At 45.8% G+C, this 12,500-nt stretch overlaps 1 protein-coding gene across 1 annotated transcript in view; it reads right to left on the bottom strand.

The window, feature by feature from the left end:
• LOC139421581 (calcium voltage-gated channel subunit alpha1 Ia) overlaps positions 1 to 12,500 on the bottom strand; it is a 121,052-nt gene that overhangs the window by 60,760 nt on the left and 47,792 nt on the right. Inside the window, exons 13-16 of the mRNA XM_071172623.1 lie at positions 11,409 to 11,969; positions 9,093 to 9,193; positions 7,362 to 7,485; positions 7,170 to 7,238 (exon numbers count right to left, since the gene is read on the bottom strand). Coding sequence (XP_071028724.1) covers positions 7,170 to 7,238; positions 7,362 to 7,485; positions 9,093 to 9,193; positions 11,409 to 11,969 — 855 coding nt within the window. The remainder of the gene's footprint in view (positions 1 to 7,169; positions 7,239 to 7,361; positions 7,486 to 9,092; positions 9,194 to 11,408; positions 11,970 to 12,500) is intronic.

Genomic DNA, 12,500 nt, shown 5'->3' with positions numbered 1-12,500 from the left:
AAAAGTGACGGGCTACATTCTGCACACGCCACGGTCAGTGGGAACCGGAGTGACTTGACACAACGCTGGCCAAACAAGATGATGCTACAAACAAAACAGAGTTAAATGGTTCCAGTCTGCCGTGAAGCGTTCATCCATGTATACAGGTAAGAGTCTAGCTACATTTTCACATATTCTATGTTTCTAATTTAGTCAGAAAGTCCTATTCATTGCAAATTAAAGCGTATTGTTAGCTAGCAAGCGAATGTTACGTGTATGATCTGTATAGTAATATTATTCTAATCAGAAATCCATTTGCATTGCTAGTTATAGCCTGAGTGATCCCCTGATGTGTAAAAGTGACAGGCACTCAGTATGTGTATACTATATTCTAATATCTAACCCTAGGTATAAACTGAGGTCAAAATAACTCATGACAATAATGTATATACTGCCTATACTGACAAGAGCCCAGAGTGTGTATACTATATCTAACCCTAGGTATAAACTGAGGTCAAAATAACTCATGACAATAATGTATATACTGCCTATACTGACAAGAGCCCAGAGTGTGTATACTATATCTAACCCTAGGTATAAACTGAGGTCAAAATAACTCATGACAATAATGTATATACTGCCTATACTGACAAGAGCCCAGAGTGTGTATACTATATCTAACCCTAGGTATAAACTGAGGTCAAAATAACTCATGACAATAATGTATATACTGCCTATACTGACAAGAGCCCAGAGTGTGTATACTATATCTAACCCTAGGTATAAACTGAGGTCAAAATAACTCATGACAATAATGTATATACTGCCTATACTGACAAGAGCCCAGAGTGTGTATACTATATTCTAATATCTAACCCTAGGTATAAACTGAGGTCAAAATAACTCATGACAATAATGTATATACTGCCTATACTGACAAGAGCCCAGTGTGTACAGTACAGTGTAATAGGGTGATTGTTATATCTAAGCCTATAGCTGTGGCCTGGGGAAACAGAGACAGGGACTAATGATTATACTCCATACTGCCTATACTGACAAGAGCCCAGTGCATCTGAATACATTGTATCTAAGTCTATAACCGAGGCCTGGGGAGAGACAGAAGTGATTATACAGCCTGTACTGACAGAAGCCCAGAGTGTGTATACTGTAGGGTGGCAGGTAGACTAGTGGGAAGAGCAATAGGCCAGTAACTGAAAGGTCGATGGTCCGGATATCCAAGCCGACAAGATGAAACATCATTTGATGTACCCTTGAGCAAGGCACTTAACCCCAATTTTCTCCAGGGGTGCCGTACTACTATGGCTGACGCTGTAGAACAACACATTTCACTGCACCTATCTGGTGTATGTGACAATAAATATATATATATATATTACTACAGGCTATCTAGAGTAAGCCTATATCAATGGCCTGGGGAGAGGCTGGCTGACTGGCTGACTGACTGACGGACAGACAGGGGTATTATGATCAGGCCTAAACGCAGAGGAAGAGACAGAGACATGAGGTTGTGTGTTCCACTCAGCCAGGGGCCTGACAAGGCCGTTGCTCCTCTGGTAGATTGGTCAATAATTGATTCGTTTGCATAATTGATGCCCCCTCTTGTGCCAGAACCCTCCGCGGAGAACAGAACGGAGGAATAGAGGGAGAGAGAGGGGAGGAGAGAGAGTGTGGAAAAGAATGAGAGAGAGAGAGAGAGAGGAAGGGAGAAAGAGAGAGAGAGAAAGGGAGGGATAGAGAGACGGGGTGAAAGAGATTGACGGCAACTGAAAGATTGATGGCGAATTAATGTCATTGCTTAATTGCTTGTCTTGAGTGCAATGGAGAGACTTCCAGGGAGAAAATAGGGAGAAAAGAGGGAGGGAGGGGATAACAAAAATATTGGCACCGTTGATAGCCCATCCAACTACCTCATCCCCATACTGTAATTTATTTTTGCTCCTTCGCACCCCGGTATCTCTACTTGCACACTCATCTTCTGCACATCTATCACTCCAGTGTTTAATTGCTAAATTGTAATTATTTTGCCACTATGGCCTATTTATTGCCTTACCTCCCTTATCTCACCTCATTTGCACACACTGTATATAGCATTTTTTTTCTATTGTGTTATTGACTGTATGTTTGTTTACTCCATATGTAACTCTGTGTCGTTGTATGTGTCGAACTGCTTTGCTTTATCTTGGCCAGGTCACAGTTGTAAATGAGAACTTGTTCTCAACTGGCCTACCTGGTTAAATAAAGGTGAAATAAATACAAAATAAATAAAGATGAGCAAAAAATACTACAAATACTGAGCTATATTCTGTGAATCTTTATAGAAAATGATATTATTTTATATTAATAGCTCAGAGAAAAACATTTAGCTTAACAAGTACTGTAATAAAAAAAATCTCACAAAGATACATGTCAAAATGATTGACACCACTGTTTTCAGTGCTTCAGCACCCTCCCCTTGCGAGGATAACGGCACTGGGCCTTTTTCTAGAATGTTTTATGAGACTGGAGAACACATCGGGAGGGATCGATCTTAGACCATTCCTCCATACAGAATCTTCTTTCCAGATCCTTGATATTCTTCGGTCTGCGCTCATGGACGGCCCTCTTTAATTCAAACCACAGGATTTCAATGAGGTTCAAGTCCGGAGACTGAGCTTGCCATTGCAAAATGTTGATTTTGTGGTCAGTTAGCCATTTCATCGTGGATTGTGATGTGTGCTTGGGGTCATTATCTTTCTGGAAGATCCACTTACGCCCAAGTTTCAGCTTCCTGGCAGCAGCAAACACATTTTTTTGCAAAAATGTCCTCGATGAACTTAACAAGGAAGCAAAATAGCCCCATAACATCACAAACCCACCACCATATTTTACAGTAGGAATGAGGCTATTTTCTGCATATGAATAGTTTATTTCCAGAACGCTATAAATCCATACATCTTTCACGTGTGTGTAAAATATTACTGTCCTCAGATTTTAAATTCATAGATTTTAGATGTGTATTACAACTAGTTTTGTTGTGAAACTCTATAGATCCATTGTTTAGCAGGAATGGAATGTTTTATCCTGTATATTTAACATATCAATTCAACACATCATAAATATAGCCTCATGCTATAGTGTTTGGTTAGAAATAGGCCTCATTCCAAATGTCACCATATTCCCTATATAGTGTACTACTTTTGACCAGGGCCCAGATCTCATATTACTGCGTTGATTCATTTGATGTTACAGATATATCATTTGTACAGTTATTTACAAAAAAATGACATTATTTGTCACATTTGACTGTGTAAAACCTTGCAGTGCTACTTTTTTCTCTGCGAGTGAGATGGATATATCTCATTTTGTACCAAATGATGTCTGTTTGTCTCTCTGTAATGAAAGCATATAGTGATAGGTTTCAAACAAATACATGTCTGTCATTTAACAACCCCATGCAATGATTAAATGGAGAAAAAAACACACCAATCTCTTTAGTAAGTTCTTTAAAAAAAAATGGATATATAGCGTTTTAGAATGAAACTCATATGCATCCTTCCTTCGGGGCCAAACCCACCACTGGTGTGATAGAGCCATGTCATCTGGCATAGCACCTGGTTTCAATCCAAGTGCCAATGCCGTTTAGAAAACTCCAGGCGTTTACATTTGTTGGTTGTTCTCAATAAAGGCTTTTTTCATGGCAACCCTTCCAAATAGCCTGTTGGCTTGGAGGTGATGTCTAATTGTAGATTTTGGAGACTTGGTGACCCCAAAATGAACAAGTTCTGTAATTCTCTAACTGTGGCCCTTGGACATTCATTTTGCCTTCTGAACCGTCTTCCTCAATGTGCGTGGGGAAAAGATACTCTTGGGCCTCTGCTAGGAAAGTTTCCACTGTTCCAGTGATTTTAAACTTCTTAATTGCACGAGGGGTTTGTGGTATATGGCCAATATTCCACGGCTAAGGGCTGTCCTCCGCATGACGCAACGCGGAGTGCCTGGATAAAGCCCACAGCCGTGGCATATTGGCCATATACCACAAACCCCTAAAGGTGCATTATTGCTATTATAAACTGGTTACCAACAGCAGTAAAAATAAATGTTTTGTCATACCCGCGCTATAAGGTCTCATACCACGGCTTTCAGCCAATCAGCATTCAGCTCTTTAGTTGTTTTTTGTACCGTTGCCTGATCTATGAAAGTCAACAACCACTTGTCTCTTTCCAAATGTAAGTTCTTTGCCTTTCCCCATGGTGATTCAAGTTTCAACGTTTATTAGCAACGTTTACAGGATACCACAGGTGAAAAGCAGTACAGGGACATTCTTACTGGCAAGCTCTTTCCCAACAGTGCAGTAATAAAGTAATACAAAAAAAGATACAAGCTAAGATAAAGTAATACCAGGATGCAAGTATACAGCGCATTCGGAAAGAATCCAGACCCCTTGACCCTTTCCACATTTTGTTACTTTACAGCCTTATTCTAAAATGGGTTAAATAATCCCCCCCCCCCCCCCTCATCAATCTACACACAATACCCCATAATGACAAAGTGAAAACAGTTTTTTAGACATTTTTGCAAATGTATTAAACATTTTAAAAACCAGAAATACCTTATTTAAATATGTATTCAGAACCTTTGATATGAGACTCGAAATTGAGATCAGGTTCATCATGTTTCCATTGATCATTCCTTGAGATGTTTCTACAACTTGATTGGAGTCCACCTGTGGTAAATTCAATTGATTGGACATGATTTGGAAAGGCACACACCAGTCTATATAAGGTACCACAGTTGACAGTGCATTTCAGAGCAAAAACCAAGCCATGAGGTTGAAGGAATTGTCTGTAGAGCTCCGAGACAGGATTGTGTCGAGGCACAGATCTAGGGAAGGGTACTAAAATGTCTGCAGCATTGAAGATCCCCAAGAACAGAGTGGCCCCCATCATTTTTTAATGGAAGAAGTTGGGAAGCACCAAGACTCTTCCTAGAGCTGACGGCCCGGTCAAACTGAGCTATCGAGGGAGAAGGGCATTGATCAGGGAGGTGACCAAGAAACCGATGTTCACTCTGACAGAGCTCCAGAGTTCCTCTGTGGAGATGGGAGAACCTTCCAGAAGGACAGCCATCTCTACAGCACTCCACCAATCAGGCCTTTATGGTAGAGTGGCCAAACGGAAGCCACTCCTCAGCAAAAGGCACATGACAGTCTGTTTGAAGTTTGCCAAAAAGCACCTAAAGGACTCAGACCATGAGATTCTCTGATCTGATGAAACCAAGATGAAACTCTTTGGCCTGAATGCCAAGCATCACATCTGGAGGAAACCTGGCACCATCCCTACGGTAAAGCATGGTGGTGGCAGCATCATGCTGTGGGGATGTTTTTCAGCGGCAGGGACTGGGAGTCTAGTCAGGGTTGAGGGAAAGATGAAAGGAGCAAAGTACAGAGAGATTCTTGATGAAAACCTGCTCCAGAGTGCTCAGGACCTCAGACTGGTGCAAAGGTTCACCTTCCAACAACCCTAAGCACACAACCAAGAAAACGCAGGAGTGGCTTCGGGACAAGTCTCTGAATGTCCTTGTGTGGCCCAGTCAGAGCCTGGACTTGAACCCGATCTCTGGAGAGACCTAAAAATAGCTGTGCAGCAACGCTCCCCATCCAACCTGACAGAGCTTGAGAGGATCTGCAGAGAAGAATGGGAGAAACTCCCCAAATACAGGTGTGCCAAGCTTGTAGCGTCATACCCAAGAAGACTCAAGACTGTAATCGCTGCCAAAGGTGCTTCAACAAAGTAAATGTCCTAATTCAGATTTGTATTTACAATACATTTGCCAAAATGTCTAAATACCTGTTTTTGCTTTGTCATTATGGGGTTTTGTGTGTAGATTGATGAGGAAAAAAACTATTTAATTTATTTTTGAATATGCTTTAAAGTTACAAAATGTGGAAAAAGTCAAGGGGTCTGAATACTTTCTGAATGCACTGTATACAGAGCAAAAAGGCAAACTCAGCTCCATCATTCATTTAATCAGATGGCTCATTCATCACAAAACCCACTGATATTGCCAACTACTTTCATTATTTTTTCACTGGCAAGATTTAGTCATGACATGCCAGCAACAAACACTGACACTACACATCCAAGTATAACTCATCAAATTATGTCATTTTTAATTCTGCAACACTTAGCAAAGAGCTACAGTTAGTTTTAGAATGGGTGGCAAGGACTAAGCTAGACTTAAGCTAGACCTAAACGGCTGGCCCTTAAATGTACATGGAGAGCTAACATGAATAACATGTATGTGCATCTCTCATGGCTTAAAGGGGAGGAGAGATTGACTTCATCACTACTTGTGAAAAGACAGAAAGAGACAGAGACACTAAGTGAAAAGACAGGAGACAGAGACACTAAGAGAAAAGACAGAAAGAGACAGAGACACTAAGTGAAAAGACAGAAAGAGACAGAGACACTAAGTGAAAAGACAGGAGACAGAGACACTAAGAGAAAAGACAGAAAGAGACAGAGACACTAAGTGAAAAGACAGAAAGAGACAGAGACACTAAGAGAAAAGACAGAAAGAGACAGAGACACTAAGAGAAAAGACAGAAAGAGACAGAGACACCAAGTGAAAAGACAGAAAGAGACAGAGACACCAAGTGAAAAGACAGAAAGAGACAGAGACGCTAAGTGAAAACACAGAGTGAGATACAGACACTAAATAGAGACGCTATGAGAAAATAAAGAAAGAGATTGAGAGGTCATTAGAGCCAAGGCAGGAGAAGACTAGTAAGGACACTAGGAAGCATCCTCACCCACACACGCACGCACACACGCACACATACACGCATGCACGCACACATGCACACACGCACACACACCGCACACACGCAGTGTTGTATAAATAACCTTGTGGGGACACACAATTCAGTCCCATTCAAAATCCTATTTTCCTATTTTCCTAACCTTAACATTAAATCTAACCATAACCACAAAACCTAACCCTAACAGTAAAACTAGCTCCTAACCCTGAACCTAATTCTAACCCTAACACTAATTCTAACAGTAATCCTAAACCCCCTAGAAATAGAATTTGACCCTGAGGGACTAAGAACATTTCCTGAGTTGGTCAAAGTTGTTTACTATTCTTGTTCACAGAATAGTCACACACACACATTAAGCGCATCACTATACCTTGAGCGTCATCTCTGCTACAAAGATGGCTGTGAAGACGTAGTTGGAGATGGTTAGGAAGACTCTTTCCTATACATAGAGAGAGAGAGATGGAGGGAGAGAGAGAGAGATGATGGAAATAGAAGATCATTGACTTGACACCACTAATTATATTTGTATGGTTGAAACCTAGTGGTGAACTTTGATCCTGACCAGGCTGCCCTGCATGATCTTGGGTCTCTCCAGAGCCACGGTGATGCAGTTGGAGAAGATGAACGCTAGCACCACATAGTCAAACATCTTGTAGGCTATGATGGACTGGCATACCCGCCTGAACCTGAGAGAGGGAGGCAGGCAGGTGGGGAGGGAGGGAGATAGTGGAGAGAGAGGGAGTGGTATTGGGAGACAGAAAGGAAGAGAAAGAGAGCAAGAGGGAAAAAGATAAACAATTTAAAAACATGTGTTTTGTAACATTGCTACTGATTAAAACCCATTATTGTGCCTCATTGACAGAGAACTGGGGATTGCTCATCGTTCAGTCAGATAATAGCCCCATTCTCTCTGATTATTTCATTTCCTTTCAAAGCAATTCCCATTAACTGGTGTTGTAAAGGCACCATGCTCCATAGAGACACCACTACAATAGAGAGAGAGAGAGACACAGAGAGACCCAGAGAGACAAGCAGAGAGATACACACACAGAGAGAGACACAGAGAGACACTCTCTGTGTCTCTCTGGGTCTCTCTGTCGAGGTCGGGCAATGATGATGGGCGATTAGGCCTGACTTGCAGTCGGCGTTCCAATTCATCCCAAAGGTGTTAGATGTGGTTGAGGACAGGGCTCTGTGCAGGCCAGTCAAGTTCTTCCACACCGATCTCAACAAACCATTTTTGTATGGACCTCCCTTTGTGCAAGGGGGCATTGTCATGCTGAAACAGGAAATGGCCTCCCCAAAACTGTTGCCACAAAGTTGGAAACACAGAATCATCTAGAATGTCATTGCATGCTGTAGAGTTATGATTTCCCTTCACTGGAACTAAAGGGTCTAGCCTAAACCATGAAAAACAGACCCAGACCATTATAACTTCTCCACCAAGAGCTTTACATCACTCCAGCCAACGCTTATCATTAGGCATGGTGATCCTAGGCTTGTGTGCGGCTGCTCGGCCATGGAAGCTTATTGTGCTGACGTTGCTTCCAGAGGCAGTGTTGCAAATGAGGACAGACGATTTTACGCGCTTCAGCACTCGTTGGTCCCGTTCTGTGAGCTTGTGTGGCCTACGTCTTCAATGCTGAGCCGTTGTTGCTCCTAGCTGTTTCCACTTCACAATAACATCACTTAAAGTTAACCAGGGCAGCTCTAGCAGGGCAGAAATTTGATAAACGGACTTGTTGGAAAGGTGGCATCCTCTGACGGCACCACCTTGAAAGTCACTGAGCTATTCAGTAAGGCCAGATTGCATGGCCGTGTGCTTGATTTTATACCCCTGTCAGCCACTAGTGTGGCTGAAACAGCCTGAATCCATTCATTTGAAGAGGTGTCCACAGAAGTTTGTATATACCGTGTACCTCCACAGCTAACAGAACACTGTTGCAATGCCTTCCTGTTGAGCTCCATCTCTGAGCCCTGAAGTGGATTTATTGTTGACCAACCGATAGAGGATCACAATGGGAAGCCTCCCTTTGCTACCTCAGGGACAGGGATCCATACACTAATGAGTCAGGTATTCTGATAAGGTGGTGCTCGGCAATTCTTCTCTCGGGGAGTGGGGATCCACAGGCTGTGCAGGCTTTCGTTCTAGCCTAGCACAAATGCATCGGATTCAACAATTTATGAACGGAACACCAAAGCCTTGAATTGCTGTATCAGGGGTGTTAGTGCTGAGCAGGAAATGACATGAAAGAGTGAATGAGTGAAAACAGGGGTTGACAGACAGACAGACCTGTTCTGAGGAGAGAAGAGGAAGACAGACCAGTCCTCTCTGGTCTCACACCACTCTGGCCTGTACACCTCCATCATCTTCTGGATACGGAAACACAGACTCTGGAGGAGGGACACAGCACACACACACACACAACGTCAGAATACACACACAGTCAGAATACACACACAGTCAGAATACACACACATGCACGTGTGAACGCAGGCAGGCAGGCAGGCAGGGAGGCAGGCACGCACGCACATACGCACACATACACACACAGTTTGGTGAGTGAATTCAGTACACATACACACACTGGTTCTAGACAAAGAGAAACAGCTATACTGTATAATACAATAAGATCATTCCGATTATTCCACCTCCCAAGAGAAAAGATGAATCTTCTGTCTTAATTGTTTACAAGAGAGGACACTTTGCTTTATCAACACCTAGAAGCATAATATCCAGCATCCCCATTGGTCTGCTCTACTCAGTGACTGAGTCCCAAATGGAACCCCAATCCCTATATAGTGCACCATATGCCCTGGTCAGAGTAGTGCACTACATAGGGAATAGGGTGCCATTTTGTGTAACTAGCATTATTAATTGTCCCTGGTTCAGCCCTGTATGTATGGGATTGTTTACTGTTGAAACAATAGAATCCCAGGGGAGAGACATAACGGGGAATCTACTGGAGAATGTATTCCCGGATATTTATTTTATAAACTGCTATACACAGTGTGTTTATTCTACTATAAGCTGCCTTGTGCTGCTGGTCATGAATAACACTGGTACAACAACAGTTCCTTCTCTCCTATCTACAGTATCTGTCTTTACCAAGACGACAGGATGTCACTGGGACTGTGGACGTTCCAGGGTGTTTTTAAAGTGAATAGGACTTTATCATTGTTCATCATCACAACCAAGGCACTTTAATCTCATCATTCAGATCCTCCTCCCTTACTCGTCACTACACTCCTCACCACTCTCCTCACCACACTCCTCACCTCCCCCTCACCACACTCCTCCTCACACTCCTCACCACACTCCTCCCTTACTCGTCACCACACTCCTCACCACTCTCCTCACCACACTCCTCACCTCCCCCTCACCACACTCCTCCTCACACTCCTCACCACACTCCTCCCTTACTCCTCACCACACTCCTCACCACACTCCCCACCACACTCCTCCCTTACTCCTCACCACACTCCTCCTCACACTCCTCACCACACTCCCCACCACACTCCTCCCTTACTCCTCACTACACTCCTCACCACACTCCTCCCTCACTCCTACCTCACTCCTCCCTTACTCCTCACCTCACTCCTCACTACACTCCTACACTCCTCTCACTACACTCACTCCCACCCACCCTCACCCACCCTCTCACCCAACCTCACCCACCCTCACCCCACACCTCCCCCTCACCCACCCTCTCACCCACCCTCACCCACCCTCTCACCCACCCTCACCCCACACCTCCCCCTCACCCACCCTCTCACCCACCCTCACCCCACACCTCCCCCTCACCCAACCTCACCCACCCTCTCCCCACACCTTCCCCTCACCCACCCTCACCCCACACCTCCCCCTCACCCAACCTCACCCACCCTCACCCCACACCTCCCCCTCACACCCAACCTCACCACACACATCCCAATCACCCACCCTCTCACCCAACCTCACCCACCCTCTCACCCAACCTCACCCCCACACCTCACCCACCCTCTCACCCAACCTCAGCCCACACCTCCCCTTCACCCAACCTCTCACCCAACCTCTCACCCAAACTCACCCCACACCTCCCTCTCACCCAAGCTCACCACACAACTCCCCCTCACACACCCTCTCACCCAACCTCACGCCCACACCTCCCTCTCACCCAACCTCACCCACCCTCTCACCCAACCTCACACCTTTCCCTCACCCAACCTCACTCACCCTCTCACCCAACCTCACCACACACCTCCCCCTCACCCACCCTCTCACCCAACCTCACCTCCCCCTCACCCACCCTCTCATCCAACCTCACCCCACACCTCACCCACCCTCTCACCCAACATCACCTCCCCCACCCTCTCACCCAACCTCATCCCCACACCGCCCCCCACCCACCCTCTCACCCAAGCTCACTCCTCATCTCCCCTCACCCACCCTCTCACCCAACCTCATCCCCACACCTCACCCAACCTCTCACTCATCCTCATCCAAACACATCTCACCTAACCCATCCTCACCCCCACACCTTCCCCTCACCAAATCTCTCACCCATCCTCATCCACACACATCCACCTCACCCCCCAGACCTCCCCTTCACCCCCAACACAAACTCACATAGTCGATGTCATCGTCCAGGTCCTCTCTGTCCTTGCGTGTGTTGACCTGAGGGAACACCTCTGTCAGTAGCTGTGGATGTGGATGTGGATGTGGCGGTAGCTGAAGTTGAAGCTGGAGCTGGGCTGATGGGGCCTTCCCATTGCAGTCCTGGTGCTCTCCCCCAGCCCCTCCACCAACCAACCCACTGGAGAAGCTCTTCTTCCTGGGGTAAGGCAGCATTGACGCCAGAGGGGTCCCCGGGACCTGGAGGAGCTCCGGCAGCTCCAAGGACAGCGCCCGGCGGTCCCGCCGCGGGACAAAGTTTAGGGCCAGGAGGGGAGGAGGGTGGGTGAGGTGCGGAGGAGGGGCAGGGGGGGAGAGGAGGGACTCCTGCTCGGCCGGGTGGGTGGCATGGGGGCTGCGGGAGCGCAGGCTACCCCCTCCTCCTACCCCCAATCCCAGGCCCAAGGCTCGGGAGGGGCGACCAAGGCTGTTCCAGCTGGACCGCCGGCCCCACATTGCCTGGGTCTGGGAGGCAGGGCGGCCCCAGTTGTGGTACAGGGAGCTGCTCCCCCGACACTGGAGGAGAGAGAGGGAGACAAAGAGGGAGAGACAGACAGAGAGGGAGAGAAAGAGACAGACAGAGAGGGAGAGGGAGAAAGAGGGAGGGAGAGGGAGGGAGAGAAATACATAGAGGGAGAGGAAGAGAGACAGACGGAGAGGGAGAGAGACAGATAGAGAGGGAGAGAGACAGATGGAGAGGGAGAGGAAGAGAGACAGATGGAGAGGGAGAGAGACAGATGGAGAGGGAGAGGAAGATAGACAGATGGAGAGGAAGAGAGACAGATGGAGAGGGAGAGAAATACATAGAGGGAGAGGGAGAGGGAGATAAATATGGAAAGGGAGAGGGACAAAGAGGGAGAGGAAGAGAGACAAAGAGGAAGAAGGAGAGAGATCGAGTGAGAGTGAGAGGGAGAGAGAAACCATCAGGCCAACCCAGCCATTTGCAGTGACTGCAGAGGGATCAAATAAAGAACTGAAGAAAAAATATATTTCAATGATGGGCAATTTCTTTTTAAATGGGCAATTTGAAGTCATTTCCTGAATTGA

Source organism: Oncorhynchus clarkii, chromosome 12 (genome assembly GCF_045791955.1).
Source record: "Oncorhynchus clarkii lewisi isolate Uvic-CL-2024 chromosome 12, UVic_Ocla_1.0, whole genome shotgun sequence".
Taxonomy (NCBI): Eukaryota; Metazoa; Chordata; class Actinopteri; order Salmoniformes; family Salmonidae; genus Oncorhynchus; species Oncorhynchus clarkii.
The sequence above is the reverse complement of the archived record's forward strand: the minus strand, read 5'-3'. Positions and strand labels throughout refer to the sequence as shown.